Source organism: Hirundo rustica, chromosome 1, assembly GCF_015227805.2.
Source record: "Hirundo rustica isolate bHirRus1 chromosome 1, bHirRus1.pri.v3, whole genome shotgun sequence".
In the NCBI taxonomy this organism is placed as follows: domain Eukaryota; kingdom Metazoa; phylum Chordata; class Aves; order Passeriformes; family Hirundinidae; genus Hirundo; species Hirundo rustica.
The window spans coordinates 60,595,107-60,617,410 of NC_053450.1; the positions used below are offsets into that span (position 1 = coordinate 60,595,107).

Sequence of the window (22,304 nt, forward strand, 5' to 3'; positions counted from 1 at the left end):
TTTCAAGCATTGAATTTTTCCTTCAGAATTTTTACAAGGAAATGTGTATTATAAGAGCCTAGCACAGAATTGTCCTAAGACAATTTAAACACAAACCCATCCTCTTCAATCATTACTATTGTCCCTCACTTTGACACATATGTTTTCCTGTGGTGTTACAAAGAAATCGTGTGGTTGCCAACATCTTCCTCTTAGAAAAGATCACAGTATAAAATAATAGGAGGAAAGGCAGCAAGCTCATGACACCAAATCCCTGAAGTACTTCAATTTCATTAAATTCAATTTGGATAAGTTCTGCTGAGGATTTAACAACACTTCTCTGGGCTCTCTGCATCCCAGAAGAAATTATTTATCTGTTGATTTTTCCTACATGGAAAAAATATCTGAGGAGCTAATTCTATCTCCAGGAAACAACTGAGAGATACAACTAATGGATAGCGGTCTTGCCATAATATTTTTGGGTAAGAATAGCAAAAGATCATATTCATGAATAAAGTCATCCTTTCACAACTGAAACAGTTTATTGAAAATTCTCAGATAGATAAAATGAGCTATCGATTCACTCCAGATCTCTCTTTTGAATATTTTTCTTTTGAAAAGTCTTTAATAGAAGTGTAAAAAAAATAATCTGAGATATATGACTAAAGTAATTGAAAAGTGGTTTTACTCCTTAGTTTTTGTGGCCATAATTTTTCCCTTCAGTGTTTTAGTTTTTCCTTAAAAAAAAATAAATCAAACACAGGCCACCAGAACAAAACTAAAACCCTTGCATTTTAATTTATGTAACCATATTAAATTCTTAAATGACAAAGTGAATGTAGGCTGAGGATTTCTTTAGTAAATAACTTTTTATAAAAATGTCAAAACCCGATAGAAAATTGAAACTGGCAAGGTTCCAGCTGAGCCAAATTTTGTCACTGATAGATTTCAAACTCAGTGAACCTAAGAGTTCACTCTAACCTAATTTTTTAAAAATAGGAACAGATTCACAAAGTTATGCCAATTCTATAATCTATTAAATTGATGCTGTGATTGATTTATTTCTGGACAATTACTTGTGGGATATCAGTAGAACATGAACATAATTAGGTCTCAAAAAATTTACTTTTTATTAAAAAAAAATTAGTAGCTTTAAAGGGCGGGTTTTGGAGTTATTTTAAAAGGGGAAAAAAGAAAAGATATAGCAATAATCCAATCAAGATAAAATTAGTGTGCCTTCTTTTTCACACCAAATCCAAACTAAAACTAAAAATCCACTTCTTAAAAATATCCAAGAAAGTACAAGAATCATTTATCTTCTGACACTCAGTTTGTCACTATAGTAACTACGGAACCACACCATCTGGATGTTGATTTACATAGGTTAGCCCAGGATTCCTTGGGGTGAAACACCACGAAAATAATGTCATGAGGACATTTGATGACCAAAAGCAAACACAGCTTCTCGTGCTGAGCTGTTGGCACAAAGTACAGGGCTGCACACAGGACTGACAGGAAAAGTTGGATATGTAAAGGCACAAAGTATGGGCCGTTTATATAATCCTCTGGATTCACTAAAAATGATCATTGCACACCAAGGCACGTTGCTATTTTCCTTCCAGGAGGAAAAGCCAAGGAATTTTTGTATATTGGATCAAATTTTTACCTCAAGTTCCTCTGCCAGTGGTCACGTGTGAATCTGAACCGTCTCCAGCAAGGGCTGCTTGTCTCCAAATACTGAAAAGTGTCTGCAAAAGCAGAGAGAGTACACTGTTTTCCATGCTCATAGATAAGAGAGGAGTGTACTTAAATTGCTGCACTAGGAGGGTAAGTAAACAATGACTGAGATTTCTGGTTGTAAATGATAGCTGAGCACTAGCAGTGTCTACAAAGGTGGTGGGGTTTCCATCAGTGCTGTTGTTTTTGGACAAATAATAGGTATTTATGAAGATTGGTTACACACAATTAATTGTTCTTCTTTCAGGTTGCTGCTTGCCTTCAGAGATGCGGGGCAGACAGATAAGGGACTCCTCCAGCAGAACTCTCTAACATGGAGCTCTGCGTATGCCCAGTGAGTCTTGAGGGATGAGGGAAGGGAAGGCAACTACATCTATAATTTTGGTGAACTTCAAATAAACCCTGAGTAATAACATCTTCCTTGAAATGTCAGAAAAATGAAAAATAAGATCAGTTTAATGACCTGGACTCTGAATGAAGCCCTCTCCCAGAGCAAATTAAAACTGCACAACTGAGCCTGAATCCATAAGCCCCAATGCAGGCAGTTACTAAACCAATAAAGAAGAAAATTCTGGCTCAAACAAAACCAAGCTTAAGCTACCTCCATCCACTGCAAGAAAGTGTTTCAGTAATTACTTGAAAGTAAAACTGGTCTCTGTTCTGTCAGAAAAGAATTGCAAGAACTTGTGAAAGGATTCACTAAAACCCACAGAGTTGGCAGCAGCACTGAAATCGGCTTCTGCAAGACCTGAAGTTGAGACCTATGGCAACTATGGAATTAATTTGCTGTGCTGAATTTGTCTTTTTGATCTCTCTATATTAATTCCATCTCCTTGAATTCTGGTGGAGCCAAAGTCCTAACAGCAGTAAAGTGATGTGCAGCATACAAACCTGTAAAAGAAAATATCTTGTAGTTATCCCCAGAACTTTGTAACTGGAATTAATTTTGTCAGGCTATTTAACTAGAAGACAGAAGATATATTTTGTGAAGCAGACAGGATCTGATAGTAATTCTAATAGTAGTTCTAATGAGGACTATTAAATCTGCATTAGGGTTTTTGTTTCCTGACTCGCAATTTGTATGATGACAGCCTGACATACAAAATTAAAAGAAATGGTGAACTAGCAGTTTTTGTCTAGGAAAATGCTGTTTTCTTTACTACATCTTTGAATGGCCTTTGCACTGCTATAAAGGTATATTTTTACCATTTTGCTACACACTATAAATCTCTGCTTACATAGGTAGCCATATATATATATAAAAAAGGTCAATATTCCAAGAAAAATCAAAGTTATTATTTACACACTTTTTTAGACACGATGCCTCCAGGTAAACATCAACCCACTCACATTTTTTTCCTTTACAGGAAAAATAAACTGTATCTGGAGCCATCTCTATGCTCTTTGGGAAGGTGTATAAATTAGATTTTGCTTCTCTTCAATGAGGAAGACTGGTGTCAAGCCAAGTCCAGGGTGCTGCTGACACACAAGCCCTTTCTGAGCTCTGTGGAGAGCCTGAAGGAGGCAAGGTTGCTGCCACTGCTGCTGCCAGGGTGGAGGAGAGTGTGGAGGCAGCAGTAACTGCTGGGAAAGGTGTCCATTGTGTCCATCCCCTGCCCACTGCCCACCTGTTTGCTCCCTTTGCCCAAAGCACTGCCCCAGAGACCAAGGTCTCCAAGGCTGGACAGTGAAGTCCTGGCCTTTTCCCTTACATCAGATGTTCACTGCCTCTGCCTGTTCCTGGAGCTGACCCCAGACAAAGCCTCCTGCAAACTCCTGGTTGCTTTGCCAGCAACACACCCCTGCTTCAGCTGGAATCACTCTTTCCAAGTTACTTCTTTCTACTGCTGCCGCTTTCAGCCTTAATAATTTTGATGTTTGGCAACATCATGGCTAAGGCAAATCCTTGAGCCCATATTTCTGTTTTTCCTGTATAGAAACATGATGCTCATTTTACAGAACTTGAGCCTTTCTTAAGCCCTGTGCCCTCACTCCAGTCAGATGTACATTTTACGAAGCAGTTTGAAGGCAGAATAATTGTCCATTTTAAAGACTTCTGCAGCCACTGTGCCCGTGACCTGGATACCTGCTGCATTCTCCTGAGTTTAGTAAGACCGGATCTATTGTGTTAAATTGTATTACAAGTGTTCATCAAAATACACTTGATTCTGTTTTAGACAAAACACAGCTGTGTTTTTATGCACAGGCAAGTTGCTTTTGCAGCCAACATTAAAAAGCATCCCATGGGGTAATTGTCACAAACCAAAGAAAATGAAACAAGCAGCTCTCCTCGACAACTATAAAACAAGTTCATGTTGTTAGACCATGGTGTTTAGATTTTGGCTTTTTTTTCAGAGAAAAATTCTGGGTGTTGAATAAAGCATGGATACATGTTTCTTTGTACAATTTTTAAGCCTAAAACATATTACTTTAAAGCACTAAATGGTAATAAAAAGTACAAATGGGATTTTGGAAACTTAGCTTCAAATTTACTTTTGTTTGCCTACATTTTAAGGCTATTTTAGAACTGATTTTTAATAACTGGAATAGAGAACTAGGAGGAAAAAATAATCAGCACAGACTCAGGGGTGGAATGACAATGGCTCTCAAATGTATATGGGCAGATGTTTACTTCTTTTTAAATGTCAGCAAGAAGCAATGAACTTCAATTTATTGGTGACACATCTCCACTATGGAAATCTGAATGTGGTGACAACTGTGACCTGAGAGTTAATGCTTATAGATGCTTGACTTTTACGTACTAGTAACTCTATAGAGGGTGAATCAAATGTTGGCTATGAATCATGGACTTTTTCATTCGGCTTTTGAATTTTACTTAAAGTTCACATCCACCTTTAAAATGCAAATTTCTACTCCAGGAACTTGTCACAAAGAAAAATAATAGGGTACGACTGATCTATGTGGCTGTTGCATCTGATCTTGTCTCACAAGTAAATTAAAGGGTCAGTCTTCAAAACAAACCCATTTTCAGTCTTGTATTTTATAAACAAAACATGCCCAAACTTGAGAATACTTTTTGCAGCAAAGAAAAGTGGTCAATCAGCTAAGGGCTGAACTGTCAAAAGCTTTATAAAGGTTAAGGTTACTCATACGCTTTAGCATAAATACACTTTAAATGGTTTCTCTCTATTGATACTGGGGTGCAATTGAGAGCCTTGAACCTCAACTCCAGCTTCAACTTCACTATGGAAAAAAGCCTGAAAACACTCCCAAAAGGCCCCAAAAGAACTTATACAGGAGTTTTCTACAACTCCTCTCTGAATAAGTTTTGTATCTTATTATTTTGTTCTTGTGGGATGATAAAATCCATAAAGACATCTAAGTACATATTTGTATAATCAGATGCTGATTTTTGTGCCTCAGTTATTCAATGTAACCAAAAGTGGGACAGTAGCTAAAACCTGCATTGTTTATTGTTTCTGAGGTGCTATAAATGTTCATTTTAAAATAGAAAAACATTTTACTGACATTATATTTATTATAAGTTTATTATACCTATATACATGCATTAAATAGGAACAAAGAGCTTAGTAGTAATTGCTATTTTAAATCAATGCATTAGAATCCTCACTCCTGATATAAAACTGCACCAGTCATAAGTCAAATATTTTTATTATTGGAACAACATAAAAATAACATAAACAATTGGAGTAAGCAAAAATAAGGACATCCTTTTATATTTTCACAGTAATATCTTCTGGATTAGCCCACTGAGGAGTAAATATGAAGGCCTAGACTTATCAGGGTGCATAGGGCCCCATCTATTTTTGACATTTTTACTGTTTTCTCCACTGATTGCTAAGGAAAATTTTGGGCACAAACAAATTTTTGGATGTGAGTTATCTGGTAAAGAAAATGGTAGATTCTAGTCACAAACAGAAGAACACTGCACGCAGTTCCTTGCACTTTCTGAACTTCCTAGGCTATTTTAGTTTTAGTAGATCTTTTTATGTCAAAAAGTGTTCAGGAAAACAATAAAATAAATTCAATAAAACTAAATTCAAGGAAATGTGTGAGGCACATACTTAAGAGATCTCTTTTGCAAAGACATGAAAATTATTTTCTTAAAGTGCAATGCAACATTTTTACTGCTTTTTTTCTCTTAGTTTTTCAACTAGTTCCTGTATTTGACTATATATTTATTTGTACTGAATTCATAGCAGCTTTTCCATCTCAACTTTCTTTTGCATTAAAATTTTACTCAGTCTAGATAATAAGAACAGTGGTTTAACATGTCAATACCTGCTTGGTTACGACAATCTTAAGTGTTAAATAATCATGAGTGTTGTCAGTGTGGGAACTTCCTTTCCCTTATGTAAAAGCTGATGCCCGAAGGTCTGAGAGAAAAGCTACAATATAGTCATATTCTTGGGGTTTTTTCCCCCCTAATACTCAGGGTAATCTTATAGGAACTGTATACTTTACAGTAAATATGTAGCAGAAAAGCAAAGCTTGAACCAGAAAATTGTCAATCAAATATCCAAAGGAAACCAACAGTCAACTCTCCCATCCAAATCATTAATGTGATTTTCAGGTTGATTCCTGATAAAATCGATTTTGTTTCGATACCCACTTTTCCTGCTTACTTTTCTATTAAGTGTAATATCCTTTGTTCCAACCTTTCAGGCAATTCTGTGCAAAAGATATTTTGCAAGAAAGCAGAAGTGTGAGTGGTGAGGACCAGCAGCTTGTCAGATGGAGGATTGCATTTGCTTCATCAAAACCAGGGCTGCACTCCAGACATCCTGGAAAATGAGTGGTGTCTGGCAACATGACATGATTCAAAAGCAAGCCATCAGTCATATTTCAAAAGGTTTCTTGTATCTCCTTCACCACATGAAGGAATTCATAGGCAAACAGGCATCAGCAACACTAGGAAAACCTATAGACTTCTGTTCATTTTCACAATGCACTCAGAGAGTTTTCAAAAAGTGTGTGATATCTGATATATCCTAGAAATGGTTAACAGTGTTCTGTCTCACATTCCTTGCAGAAGTAAAGACTAGTAGATTTGCATGGTAATCAAACATGTCAACAAAACTATTACATTATGTAATGCACATTACACATAATTCCAAACCCAAGTCTTTGAGGAATCCCTACTAGATTATTTTAACTTGATATATTTATAAATTCTTAAATGAGTTACAACAGACGTAGGAACCAGCTCAATCCAAATAAAAGTTTCTTAGATCTATATAAACTGAATTGTGCTCTCCCATGATGTGTTCCTTTGGGTGTAATGGAGCAGACCATAAATTACTCGAATTAAAATCTAGATCTGCAGAAGTGGATGGCTTTGCAGTCAGCTGATGTGCAGCTGCTGAGATGCTTCAATACAAGTAGCAAAAAGAAAGGTAGAAAAAACCCCGTCAAACTGCAGACTGAAAAATACGTGAATAAAAGCTCTCTGCCTCCACCAGCACATCTGGGCAGTTCTGTTGGTCACTGCTGCTGCCAGCTGTAGCTCACTGGCTGGTAAATCGAAAACAAATGCATGGAAACCCTCCGGCAGATCCGTTTCATTCACAGGGTGCATGTGCCGGTGAGAATATTCACATGAACTCGCATCCGTGCGCCGGGGTTAGTTTTCTGTTTCGCCCCTTTCTGAAAGGTCTGCCTTTCCAGGAGCTCCCGTTTCGGCCCCGTGGAGCGCTGCCTGCGGCTGCCCGGCTCCAAGGAGCCCGCGGGCCCTCAGCGCGGATGCGCTCCTGCCGCGGCGGAGCTCTCGAACGTCGTGATTTAGGCAGGGAAAAGCGGCTAGGCTTCCTATTCCATTTCTTTTGCTTTGCTCTGTCGCTTGGTTTGTTTTTGTTTGGGTTTTTTTGTTTTGCGGGAAGGCGTGACAATGTCTGCCGCCTTTTGTCCTTTGAGATACCGAGTGATTAATGGAAATCTGTGAAGGAGGTGAGAGGAGTGAGCACAGGCGGCGCTTAGTCCGGAGTAACTCCTGCTGCCGGCTACCTGTTGAGGTGGGTTCACGCAGGCGCTTCATTATTTCTGTCTTTCGGAGCGAGTTCATTTAAGCCTGGCCGGACCCGCCGAGCGCCGCCTTGCCCGGCTGAGAGGCGCGGCTCCCGAGCCTTCCTCGGAGCGGAGGCGCCGAACGGAGAGAAGTTTTCTGGGGAGAGGACCGGGATTCCGGCTGCCGCCCCGGGGAGGGGGGGCGGAGGAGCACCTGCCAGCTGAAGGGAGGGAGGAAAAGGCGGGGGGACATAAAGAGGGCAAGAAAACCCCACCTCCCCTTTCTCCGGGGAGACGTTCCCGGGGAGCTCAGTCTCCCGGAGCAGCGCGGGAGGCGCGGAGTCTCCGCGGGCAGGGCGGGGCGGGCGCGGCTGCGCTGCTGCGGAGGGCGGCGGGGCCGCCGCGCCGGCTGCGCTCCCGGCGGCGCAAGCTGCGCCCAGCGCGGCGGCACCTCCGCCCTTCCCTCCCCGCCGCCCGGTGCTGGCGGGGCGGCTGCCCCGGGCTCGCCGCGGTCCGCGGGGCCGGGAAGCGGCTGCTCCGCGTTCCGCCCGCGGAAACTTTGCCCGGCGCGCAAGGGGAAGGATGGAGCCGGGAGAGCCCGCGGGAGTGCCCTTCAACCTGTCCCGAGCCGCCGCAGAGACGCCCCGCGGGGAGTTCAACCTGTCCGGGTTGCCGGAGGCCGAGGGGAAGCCCCTCTTCGGCATCGGCATCGAGAACTTCATCACCTTGATCGTCTTCGGTTTAATCTTCACCCTGGGGGTGCTGGGCAACACCCTGGTGATCACGGTGCTGGCGAGGAGCAAGCCAGGCAAGCGCCGAAGCACCACCAACATCTTCATCCTCAACCTGAGCATCGCCGACCTGGCCTACCTGCTCTTCTGCATCCCCTTCCAGTCCACGGTCTACGTGCTCCCCACCTGGGTGCTGGGAGCCTTCATCTGCAAGTTCATCCACTACTTCTTCACCATCTCCATGCTGGTGAGCATCTTCACGCTCTCGGCCATGTCTGTGGACCGGTACGTGGCCATCGTGCACTCCCGACGCTCCTCAGCCTTGCGAGTCCCCCGCAACGCAATGTTGGGTGTGGGGCTCATCTGGGCGCTCTCCTTCGCCATGGCCTCGCCTGTGGCTCACCACCAGCGCATCTTCCACCGCGAGACCAGCAACCAGACCTTCTGCTGGGAGTTCTGGCCCAACCCACGCCACAAGAAGGTCTACGTGATTTGCACATTCGTCTTCGGGTATCTGCTCCCACTGCTGCTCATCTCCTTCTGCTATGCCAAGGTGGGGCAAATGTAAAAGGACGTGGTGGGACACCGTGGTGGAAAAGGTGTCCATGAGCTGTAGGGACATTTCTGGGCGTGTGGGGGGACTTGGCACACTGTTGGGACAAAAAGGAGCAGGGGTGAGTTTGTGCCACAAAGGGAGAGGGCAGGTTTTATAGCTGAGGGATGTCTGAAGGGGGACAATGTATGTTCAGTGTCACAGAGAGGTCAGAACAGGGATTGCCTGGGGTGCATGGGGAGGGGGGGGGTGTTCTGGCAATTCCTGGAGTCTCTCTGTCAGATTTCCTTGTTGCAGAATGTTAAGAAGCCCCAGTGCCCTGCTGCTTTCTCCATCACCATAACTCTTTTAATTTCTTGCAATGCTGTGTGAGGAGTTTGACTCAATAAAATACAACGAAGCAACAAGTTGTTCAGGCTTCAGATGAAGCATTGTGGTTCTTGAAAATGTGCAGTGCACTTGAAAGTGACAAAAATTATGTTTAATGTTAAGAGTAAAATGTGCATCATGCTGCCTGGTCCTTGTGGTGCCATGTCTTGACGTAGTTGAAGCTGATGAGAGAGGGTCTGACTTCATCAAAGGCAGGTGGTTCTAGGGAGCAGGGCATGAGAACCCAGGTGGGAAAAAGCAATAATTAAGGGTGCCTGAATATGGGTATTCAAGGGTTTTTCTGCTTAAGCAAAGTGTCACATTTTTCTGGGGTAATAATTGCAGACTTCAGTGTATGATCCTCTGCTTGCTGCTGAACAGGATCTGGAGCACCAGTTGCTACCTGCTGAGTTAGGCAGAGATCCTGCTGTTTCTGTGCCAGCTGCCTTCGGTTGCAGGATTTCTCCTTAGGCAGTGATTGACATTTGAGAGGATAGGACTGCTCTTGCAAACAAGGGCTGCTTAAGTCAATTCTTCAACTGGCAAGTTCAATAGATGTACTTGAAGTATTTAATTTGAACAAGTAATTTTATGTTGTGCTCAGTTTTATATAAATTACATCATCTTAATCATGATGTGCAAATTGAGGCTGTAATGTTGTCCAGCTCTGATGAAACCGAGGCATGTAGAACACAAAGGACAACATTTCTAAATGGCTGTTCATAGTGGAACAAATCCAGCCTGGCAAATGAAGAAGAAATGCAAGTTTTCATACATAAACCATGTAAACCATGTAAATCATGCTTTCCCTGAATGAAAACAATGATATTTCATCTACTGGTGTGAATATGACTGAGCTGTAGCGATCGATCCTCCGTTTGAGGAAAGTATTACACATTGCAGGAAGAATGTTACAGAATGTGTGCACAGGGGCTTTCAGCTACTAATTCTTCCCTATTTCAAAGGCAAAGCATCTTCAGTTTCAGCATAAAGTACTGGCCTTCAAACTGTAATTATATGAGAGATTAAAAAGAGACCTTTCAAAATTAGCATAGTCCTGTACAGTATAGACATGAAAAAAGCAAATATGCTTGACCGAAATATATGCATGGTAAATAAAACACACTGTCATTACAAAGCACTTCTACAGAAGTAAATCTCTCAATAGTAGTATTAATATGTAGTTTAAAAAAAATAAAAAAAAAAAAGGCAAAAAAAACCCCCTCCAAGACAACAAAAGCAACTCTTTGTGAAAAATGTGCCCAGTAACAAGTTAGTAAAATCAAGGCCACTTGAAATGACTATAAAATCATGTGCTTAAACTAGTGCCACGCTAGGGTCTCACCCTGGCTTTGTGAAGTGTTTTGAGCCGCTAAGTGTGATTCTCCTTGCCATGGTGTCAGGCTGGAGGAGCTAACCTGAAGAGGTTAGCTGAATTTTAGAAGATAGCTAGGACATGGCTGGTATTGCCATCAGTTTACAAGCTGAAAAGTGCTGTGACTTGTACAGAGCGATCGAAGGTATTTGTACCCTGCAGCTAAAGACTCACTCCTGCCCTCTTTAGGAGCCACTGACAAACCTCCAACAGCAACATTTTTGGGCAGAGAGAGCCTTCTCTTCTCAGGCTGAGCAACCCTAACTCTCTCAGCCTGTCTTCATAGGAGACATTAATCTCTGCATTACTTTCTTATGGACTTCGCTGGTTTTCATGAAGCGTGGATCAGCGAGAGAACGCAATCTTCTGCTAGGGTAAATTAAGAAAAAGGAGACTCGTTTCTCTATTTGAATATATTGCCTTTTCCAGACTCCTTTAAGGCAGTTCTGATTTTTTCATAAACAAATTGTAACTTTCAGTTTTCAAAGTCTCATTTTTTTAGACACTCTAACAGGGAGCCAAGTTCTTTCTCTCTTTCACTCACATTTATATTGTATTAGCAGAGATTTGTATTTTTCCCATGGATAACAATGCTGTCACAATGTACAGAGGTGGTGAAGTAGTGCCAGGTATTTGCAAACAGGGCCCTCCCAAAATATCTCATGTTGTATGTGCTCTTCAGGCAGAGATCTATGAGATCATGCTCTGTCTTGTGTGTACAGCTACCTCTTTTCTCTCTTCCTCAAGTAACATTGATTCATTTTCAATGCAAATTTTTGATAGAGGAGTGAAAATATCAGAATTAAGGATCCTTCCCTAGTTTTGTGGAAACAGCAGACAATGAAGAAGATGGGGAGTCTCCGTTATCCTCTTTCTTTTAAGGAGTCACTTTGCATTCAGCTGTTAAACACCAGACAAGCTGTATGGGGAGAGGTCTTATCAACTTACAGAGAAGACACTTCTTTTTGGGAACACAGTAAATAAGTCACAAATCCATATGAAACTAGCTTTTGTTGCCTCACAGAACTACTCTTGAAAGAAGCTTACTACGTCAGAGGGAAGAGCAGCGATAATGTAGTGATCAGCTGAGTCTCAGCGCTGCATACTTATAGACACCTTGTGTTCTGACTCTTTTATTGCTCATCATTTTACTTGCTACGTTTTTGTAATACTGAGTTTTTGTATGTGTTTCATAACAGTGCTACAACATTTGCTCACTAACATGTCCGTAAAGGGTGAAGTGATAAATGGTTCCCAGTCAGCTTCTAACAGTTAACATCTGCTGGGGTTGTGCAATGTTACAACTAATTTTGGGAACCTCCATTTTTCAAGGATTCACTCCTTGAAAGTCAGGCCTCTTTCAATCAAACCTTTAGGTTGGATGCTTATAATTATTAGCAAACATTTCCTTTTATAGATGTGTAATGTTAAAAGCTTTCTTTAAAACAAATATGTCTTGCCTCAAGAATGTTTCCATTACTATCTATCATTCTGAACATTCTGAATTAATGTCATGTATGATTTACAGACTTGGTTAAAACTAAGCCATAAAAAGTAACAGTCTCCACATAAAATACAAACTTATCTGGCTTTGGATATTTTATCCTAAATTTTGTTGAGCAGCAAGGGAAAAAATTTATTAAATTACACTAAAAAGAAAAATAGAAGGTATGACACATTAGTCACACATTCTTAATTGAAAGAGGGTGAAAGATCTCTCATGACAATAGAAGTAGCAGCACTACTTTAAAACCTGCATTGCAGGCAATGGCTCTTGAATTTCAATCAGATTCATACTACAAACGTAGTTCAGAATGTAATGCTTACATTATCTGTAAAACAAGCAGTTCATTCTTACTAGATAGTGACCTTGTGCAGGCTTTCCTTCTCCATGATTTTCAGTGGCTGAATGAGGGTGCAGTCAGTGAGATGCCAGACAGCAAACATGGTTTTTTAACAGTGTAGACTTCAAGCTTTCACAATGTTTGACAGACTTATGTGAATAGGCACAGATAGTTGAAGTTATTTTCTTCACTCTTGTATTGGAAAATTCTTTCTCAACTCGATATGGTCAAAATCTTCAGTCATGGCTCTCAAGCCACCTTGAATGTAGTTTCTGAAACAAGTCGGGGGAAAGAATAATTTAAAAAATCTAAAAAGAGAAAAAATAAAGAGAGAAGAGAGAAGAGAAGAGAAGAGAAGAGAGAAGAGAAGAGAAGAGAAGAGAAGAAAGAGACATAAGAAAGAGAGAGAAGAGAGAGAAGAGAATGAAAGCGCCGAGCCAGCTATCTCCGCTCCTCTACTCGCCTCAGCCACTCAGCCTCACGCTCTCCAGCACCGCTCTCATCTCCTAGCAAGAAAGGCACTAACACAGGAAAAGAAAAAATCTGTAAGCAAACAACACCCCTACCAAATGTCATGAGTGGTAGTTGAGGTCATGTGGTCTGTACCAGACTAGATCCTACAAGTCTCCTTTCAGTCTCTTACACAAGAAAATTTTTCCTACCACAGCACCCCACCCTCATCTCCAGAAAAGAGAGAAGCTGATCTCTGAACAGCAGGTGCATGAAAGCTGGAGTTGAAAATATTGCATCTTATGAGACCAGGTTGGGATCTATTTTTTAGCAAGCTGAGTATTTCATTCCATGGGTTAAAAATGCACATACAAATGTGTTAGTGAATATTTTGAAATAATTTCTTAAGAGAAATAGCCTGAGACAAATTGAGAGGCCCATTGTAGAATTATTGTTTATTCAGGCTGTTAGAGGAAAAATTGATTATTCATTGGCTCAAAGAAGAGGCAATTTGAACAGGGTAGTGGGGAGAGTGTCTTTGATTTGCCTTTTAGTGTTTGTGCATAAACATGGCTCTTTTTAAATACTCCATGGCATTCGGTCTTTGAGAGTTGTTCCACTGCTGTTGATAAGTAATTGCATTTTGTCTATTTCTCTTGCTGCTACCTTTCATGCCATCTGATACAATACTATGAGGAGCCAATAAGTTTTCACTGCAAATACTTATTTTATGAAATGTGTATGTAATCTGAAGGAGGAGAAGCTGAGAAGCTTCATCTGAAGGTTATAATCTAAATTGACTACAGAACCGTCCACCGCCACCTACCAACCCCTCTCAAGTATCCAATTTACCTGTTTTGTCTCCTGCATCTTTCTTTGAACTGGAGCGAGATACAATGCAAAACTTTGGGTTAAAAGTTTCAGAAGAGAAGAAAAATATGTTTGTAACTTTAAAAAAGATTTTTTTTGTTCTGATCTCTGGGAAGAATTTATCTGACTTTAGTTTTGGGCTGTGAGGGAGAATTACAGAACAGTGCAGTCACTGGGTAGATTTGCAAAGGCCCAGTAGAAACAGCCCATCACTGTAAGTTATGCAAAGGGAGTGTGATAGATGAAGCAGCAGTGATGGGACATGAACTTATTTGCATTCCTCCCTGGCCCTTTTTTTAGTTTTATGTTTTTCACTGATGGACTCAGCAATTCAGCTGGTCTGTACAGGGTGATGGGAGGTGAATAAAAAGGCTGTGAGCCCGACTTTCATCTCCGCATTCTTCTGCTGGGGTTCTGTCCTTTCCTTTGGGTCTGCTTCACGCTGAAGAAGAAGGAAATGAAGTCAAAAAGGGACCTTCTCAGGAAAAGCCCCTTTATTTTTCTCCTGTTTTTTCTTAGCTCGGGTTAGCCTCCAGAAGTGGCCTGGATAGTGTTTCCAAACAGGAAGTGCACGCAGGGTGAGTCTCGTGGTAGTGCACAGACAGGCACAAATGAACTGCACTTCCAATATTAAGTGGTTATAAATAAATTCTTATTTTCACTGTTGGTGGTGGTTCTCTGGTAGCTAAGAGTAGATATCTAAAAAATGAAGTCTGCTGATGAGCTCTGGATATTCACAAATACCATCTTACTTCTTTTAATTCAATGTGTATGTCTATGAAACTCAAATGCCAGGGTGGGATCAAGTCTTTTGATCATCTTGACTGATGTCTGTCCTGACAGTGGTCAGCTGTGCACCCCAGAGAACACAGAGAAAATATCCCCAGAAAGAACCTGATTTTGGACCCTTTTCCCTGCCTCAAGATCTCTGTGCATCCTCTATCCAAAACTTTATGTGTAAAGGGTTATGTTAAAATTTGGATTCTGCTCTTAGACAATGAGCCTTTTTGTGACGTATTTTTAAAATTTGCTTGTGAAACTCGCATGGTATCATCACATTGTTGTTAAAGGTCATGCCTCGTGTGTCATGCCTCATCTTAGTATAAATTATTTTTGAAAACCTAAGCTTCTTTCAAAGATTAAATAGTGCCAACGTCTTGATTATATTAATCAAGCATCCATCTGAAGGAAGCAAATTATGCAGGTGACTCAGAAAAGCTCTGACTCAAAACATACATTTTCTTATGTTACACACACGAAAGGTCATTCTAAACCAACAGTCCTTGACTTTTTACAGAAGAGAGAGATTGCTAGTTCTGTGTACGAGGCAGGTTTCCATCTGTTTCCTTGTTAATTTGTGATATGTATTTGTTATGTATTACATCTGAATATAAGAAATCAGTTGTGGTCTGCTTCCCATTTGTTGGTTCACACACACTCACATACAAAATTCTTTTGGTTTTCCTACTGTGCATGTTTGAAATGTGTAAGCTGCTTCAGTGATGTTTGTTAGTGAATCATGAAGTACTGGAGAGCACAAGAATACTCTAGGATACACGGGTTGGAATTTTGTTTGAATAAAAATTGGGGAAATATGATAAAGAGATGCAAATTAATCTTTTCAGGTTCTTAATCATCTGCATAAGAAGTTGAGAAACATGTCAAAGAAGTCAGAAGCATCCAAGAAAAAGGTATGTTGCATTCACTACTAATACTCATTTGTGTGTATTTTAGTTTTATGGCCAAGCTAATTTGGTACTTCTTGCTAAAGATGTAGCAAAGAGAAGAAATTACACTTAAGTATTTTATGAAATATTCAGTGTCCCTCTGAACTTAGCAGATTGGAATCTTTTCTGTTCCAAGTTTTCCATCGCTCTGCATCAAACCATTACCTGAGATCCTCATATTTGGAACTTCAGAGAACCTGATGTTTAGGCACAGGGAGAGAGCTTGTCATTTCTGTTAAATTTTTTTTTTTTCTTTTGTGTTTTTTTTTTTTTTTTCCCCCACAGGCATTTTCCCCTAATGTGTAAATCATGGTATTTTTAGGGGGTTTTGGGGGGTTGTTTGTTTATTTGTTTGTTTGTTTTTAACTAGCTGATTTTGTAACATTGCAGTGAATAATTCCTAAGTTGCATGAAGAACCTTTAAAATGAAATTTATTGTGCTTCCCAATAGGAGTCTAGCAACAGACTTTTAATAATTCTCCAATTCTTCTATTGATTTTCCACACAATGTTTTCTTCTCTTACATTCAAGATATAAGTTATGTACTAGATACAAATAGAATCATGAAAGATCTTTAAAGAAGAATATAAGCTTCAAGATTTAGAACAATATTTGAAAGATGCATTTAAACAGAGATTTTGTAAGTTAATATAATGTTGTTGTGACTTTTGAGCAGATTTGACCACAGTGATCATTTGTCTAACTTCTCATTTTACGGATGTGGAGAAAAAAACCCTTAAGCTATAGCTCTTCATTTGAGCTGATCACTGTTTTCATGTGGACATGGAGAGTGCCTGCAGTGTAAATGGGATATTACATGGACTCAACAGGGAATAAGTACTCTCTTATTTATGCATTCTCTATTTTTTTAAAAAATTATCCTACTCAATAGATTTTGATTCCTAGGATTAAAAGCATTATGGCCCCGATTCAGTAAAACACTTAACATATATACTTTTGCATTTAACACCATGGCCAAAGGTATGATTTTCAATCAAAGACATTTTGTACGTTGCCATCTCTCATCTAAATTATTCTCAGACGGGAAATATCTCTGCATTTCCCTTAACCACTAAAATTGTGGATTTGACTAGGAGTTAGCTTTCATAGCTTCAGGACAAAGCATTAGAGATATGAACAAGACTGCTTGAATGTATCAGGGTTGAGTAGCCAAAGAGGAAAAAAAAAAAAAGCAAAAAGCAGTCCAGAACTTTTTTTGCCTTAGAAAATGAGTTTCTAAACATAAGGCCTAGCTCATGTTTTTCAAAGTGACCCTGTCTTCATTAGCATGTTAGTGCTCTCTCTGGTTACCGTATCTTTCTTCTTTTCCTTCTACTGTTTTGTAGTGTAATTATACATTTTTAGCTTTATTCAAACCTTTATGAACATTCTAGCAGGAGAATCTTAAAATAAACTTGCTGCATGTGTGGAAAAATATAGTGAAACATATTAATTTGCCTAAATTCTATTTTTCATGCTTTTTAGTCACAAAGCATCAATATTAACATCATATACTTCAAGTGGGTTTTATTTGCCAGAAAGAAACCTTAAGCAAGCTCCTGGTAGGTAAAAAACAACTTTAGTGATACCTTGCTTGCAAGATGAAGAGATGATTTTGGAAAAGTAATCTCAAAGTTAAGCTTAGGAGGAAAAATGGGATAAAGCATGTGTTGTGAAGTTTCCTAATACAGAATTACTTCTTCTACAGATACAAAATACATTAAGTAAAAGTTACAAGAGACACTTTGTCACCCTCTGCTTTCAGGTGCATCCATAGCCTATTGAAAGTCAGTGATTTTCCTGGTTAGTTTTTCTTAGATTTTGGAACAAATGGAAGTAATATGCCTCTTTTGAAGTAATACTGCATGTGATATCCTGAAAATTTGTTTCGATTTGTAATATTAACCCATTGAACACATCAATCAGAAAATAAATTGCTCTTAATTGGTGCAGTCTTGTTAGAACACATTCTCCTGAAAAAGAAAATATCTCTGTGACTGTTTTAATGGCAACTGATTTAAATTTCATAGGGCCAAGTAGAGGAAAGGCTTGTGAAAAGTTATAATTTCTTTAGACCAAACAAATTATATTAACTACAGATACAATAAGCTTTGGTTTCTGTTGTGAGATTATACTGACCAACAGTAGCATCTGTCATAAATTATTTTGGCCTGCTGCCACAGAAATCAAAATGTTTTCCCATAAGTTTTTCTAAGCTAACTCATGTTTTGATTAGGTAGCTCAGATTAATTATTACTGAGCATTAATCTGTTCAAAAAATACAGTCCAAGTTCAATGAACTAGCAAAAAATATAGATATTTTCTATGGTGCAATATTTATCACTCTGTGGCCACTGGGTTAGTTGGAATGAGAAGAAGTTACCTAAAAAATTATGTTATGAAGTATTAATATAGTCATTATAATGGCTCATGACATAAATAACTTGCTTTGGAATTATTATTAGACTTTTATTGAGAGATTTATTTAATTGAAAGATGAATAGATATTAATTAGTTAGGCCACTGCAAAGCACTAACTGCTGCTTGTGAAGTAGGTGAAAGCTAAAGAAAATATTGACAGTCAGATTCCACTGTTCACCAACAGAACTCCTTCAGCGCCTGAGAGGTCCCTACCAACTGATTCTGGAGTTCAGAATGGATCTAATGAAATTGATGGTCCTCTCATAAACAACTGGAAGTGAAGTGCAGGAGCTGCACTGAGGATTATTTTTTGTTCATTTTTATTTTGGTATTTGGTGGTGAACTTTAATTTCCCCATAGGTTTTGATAATGTGCGATCACCAGAAATTTCAGGCCTTTACTTTTTTTTCCCCCCACTAATTGTATCCTAAAATGTTGCTTGTTGTATGACTCTCCCTGTGGAAATTCTGTGTTTAAAATAGATACTTTCAAAAAGCGTACTTCAGTAAGCATTTGAGCAAGCTCTAAGTTCTTCCACCAGCTGCCTTCATGTATAATAAATCTCTCTTGAAATTTTCATCAGAAATTCTTGTGCGCTGTACAAGATGTACTCATTAGATTACTAATTTAGTAATCTTTAGTAATCTAAATATTACTAAATATTACTATGTTGTATACTAAATATTACTAACTATTACTAAAATATTAGTAACTATTTGATCTGGATGAGATTTCCCAAAGACCCTTGTCGTCATTGTTTTACAACAGGCTAAATTCCACATCAGAAAAAGCTAAGCTTTTGTGTAGGGAGTTAGGAACATCATTCTTTACCTTGGAGGAAAGTTGTGCATTTGCTGTTTGCTATGACGTTTTCCAAGGCTGGGTTCTCCTTGCAGTAGTTCACTATGCAAAATAAAGACGTGTAGGTAATGGGGTGAAATCAGTAACAAATATTGCAGTGTGTTCCCTCTCAGTATACTTTTTTTTCCGCTCCCCCCCCCCCTCCAAATAGTTTTGAAGTAGGTTTAAAGCTGATTCTTTGAGTGCTCATCAGACATATGTGTTTTCCTTTCCTTGTTTCAGACAGCACAAACTGTGTTGGTGGTGGTAGTGGTTTTTGGCATCTCCTGGCTGCCTCATCATGTGATCCATCTCTGGGCTGAATTTGGAGTTTTCCCACTGACTCAAGCCTCCTTTCTCTTCAGGGTAACTGCACACTGCCTGGCTTACAGCAATTCTTCAGTGAACCCGATCATATATGCATTTCTATCTGAAAATTTTAGGAAGGCCTACAAACAAGTCTTCAAATGCCAGATTGGTAATGAGTCATTTCTGAATGATGCCAAGGAAAATAAAAGTCGGATAGATACACCACCCTCTACCAATTGTACGCACGTGTGAATGTTGAGAAGCCCTGTATGTTGGCTCTTCCTTTATGTACACTAAACACCAAGAAAAAAAAAAAAAAAAGCACAATGAGGTTTATCCTGGGTTTATCTTGATAAAGCTAATTGCTATTTAATGTACTGAATTTGTATTTGTAACCAAAGTTTGTGAAACTGGTATGAAAGAAACCTGGGCTGATCCTTTGCATCTTAGATAGCTTTGTCAAATAAACCTCTTGGACTTTCATCGATATTTGAGAAAAAGGTGTTGAGATGATTTGTCTGTATTCTTACTTCCTAAGCATACAAAGGTACAAGAAGAAGATGTTGATATGGATAGGTAACTTTCTGACATTTGACTCCATGAAAGTGAAAAATGGATAAATCTTCTGTCCTACAGATAATAAATACTGGACTATTACGATTTCAAAAGGAAAGCTTTCGTTCTCTCTTCAGATTGTTTTGATGATTCCTTTTTTCTTTTTAATCATGGGCTCTGATTTGGAGTTGTAATAAGTTGTGTACACCTTGAGGCAATTGCTTCAGAGAGGAAATGCTATTTCTATCTGTTTATCTGGTTTTAATGTGTCTTACTGAGCAAGGGTGGATTGGTTTTCCACTTCATATGGCTGCCTTACTGTATACACAGAAATTTTGTGTACACTGTATTGGGGGTTTTTAATGGCCTGGATGTAATTGTAGCAAAATGAGGATTTGTGTCTAACTGAGGGAAGTTTTTCTTCCTGCGCTGCATGTGCACATGTATGTATGTTTCCTTAATTTCATAGGTTTTGAGATGGAGGTACAGTTTTAAATGTGCAATGTATACATATGTTTTGATTATGTTTCCTAAAGAAGCTCCACACAATGCTTAAGGTTTTAAAGGTAGCATTCCCTTAAAAGCTGTAGGTGGAGCTTGACATCATTTAGTTTTAAACTGGAAATATAAAGAAAGTTGTATTTAAATTAATGCAAAGTACATAATATAATTCTGCAAATTCTTAAATAAAATTAGTACTTTCTGCAACTTTTATAAATTTACTGAAAATGTCCTTAGGTGGTAAACCACTAAAGAAATAGAAAAACATGCCTTAAAAACATTCTTTTAGCTGGAATAAGACATGATTTTACCTTTTTTTATTAACGACCCATAGATTCATAAAGCAAATCAAATTAAAGGAACCTCTGGACATCCTCTTAAGGCAGGGATACCCTCAGAGTTGTATCACTTCCTTGTCTAGGCAAAATTTGAAAATTTCTAAGGATGGCAATTCAGCAATATTTTTGGAGCAACCTGTGCTAGTGCCTAATCACCCTCACTAAAATATTTTTCCTTATCCACAGCTGGGATTTCTCTTGATATATCTTGTGACCATTGCTTTGTGCCCTTTCACTGTGTACTGAAGTCTTTTCTCTAATTGACTAACGTGTAATTTTATAGATGGCCATTGAATTTCCCCTCATCCTTCCCTTCTGAAACCAAGTGCTGTTCTCAGCCTCTCCTCAGGTCCCTGTCTGGGTCAGTGGCCTTCCACTGCTCTTCCTCCAAAGAATCCATCCCTCTCATGAACTGAGGTGTCCTGAACTGAGGAGCGTGTTCCAGATGTGGCCTCACAAGCACTGAGCAGAGTGATTGCTTCTCTTGACCCATTGGCTGGTTCTTACTAAATACAGCCCAATATTATCATAATTTATGGCTACAAGGATATGCTGCTCATTTGTATTTAATTTCTGCTTTACAACCCCTCGAGTCCTTTTCTGCAGTTTTGCATTTAGTCCCAGTCCAAGTGTCAGGACTTGGGTTTTGGCATTCTTGATCTTCATGAATGTGATAGTTGTTACTTCCACATTTCCAGCTTACAAAGGACCCTTTGAAAGGCATGCCTCCTCTCCAGAATATCCACCACTCCCCCAGGTCCGGTATTGTGTGTAAAATTGCTGCAACCCTCTCCTGGTCTTTGAAGATGCTAAATGGTGTTGGCCAGATGCTCTTTCAGATCCCTTTTTCTCCACAGACTTACTTTAGAAAAAATAATAATTCAGAGAGGTGGAATGTCAAAAATGGAGAGTTAGCTCACATAAAAATATCTTTGTTTATGTGTCAGTATTGTATGCTTGGAACCAGTAAAATAATATCAAAGACATGCTATCGTATGCATGGTGTTTGTGTCCATTCTTTCATATGAAGAGACCATTTGATGATATTTCTAGGAACAAAAAAATATAAATATTTACAAATATGTATTTAAAAACCCACTCAATTGGAATAGAAATGTTTATCTATGCAGGAAACAATTTCCTGGGCAGGGATTGAGGTTCAGAAACAGCCCAGAAAGAATTTTCTTTGAGTTTTGAGATACTCATCACCTCAAACACTCAAATTACTAAAGCATTATCAAACTTCAGCTGAATTTACATAATTTTAGAAAAGTCTACATTTTTGAAAACTGTGGGGTTTTATTTTGAAAAATTGCTGGTTTGTGATTTTTAATAAAAATTGCAATGTAAACATATCATTGTAAAAATAATTATAATAACAAGCTGGGTATATCGTCTCATTTAGAGAAGATTTTTTTCCCCCCTTAATTGTACATTATTTTAAACCTGGGTGCCTGATAGAAATGGATCTACAACTGTTTGAAATTTTTGGGATGAGGGAGTGGGAAGGTAGGGACTTCTGTAACAACTAGTTAGCAGGGTCCCACCTTGTTCCTGGTGAATATTAGCAAAATTTCCACTTGACTTTTCAGGGAAACCTTAAGAAGCAGCCAACACTCTCAGGCTCAGTTTCCAGCCTGAAATATATTTTTGTTGGTCTGTTTCTGGTGTGGCTTTGACATACTCAGCTGTGACACGAAGGTTATGGATATAGAATCAG

At 39.2% G+C, this 22,304-nt stretch overlaps 1 protein-coding gene across 1 annotated transcript; it reads left to right on the plus strand.

Annotated features, from left to right (window-relative positions):
* The first annotated feature begins 8,276 nt into the window (after positions 1 to 8,276).
* Positions 8,277 to 21,751, plus strand: GALR1 (galanin receptor 1). Its single transcript, XM_040066593.2, has 3 exons — positions 8,277 to 8,985; positions 15,519 to 15,584; positions 19,125 to 21,751. Exons 1-3 carry the CDS (start codon positions 8,284 to 8,286, stop codon positions 19,440 to 19,442), a joined length of 1,086 nt encoding a protein of 361 aa, XP_039922527.1. The 5' UTR covers positions 8,277 to 8,283; the 3' UTR covers positions 19,443 to 21,751.
* Positions 21,752 to 22,304: the final 553 nt, after the last annotated feature.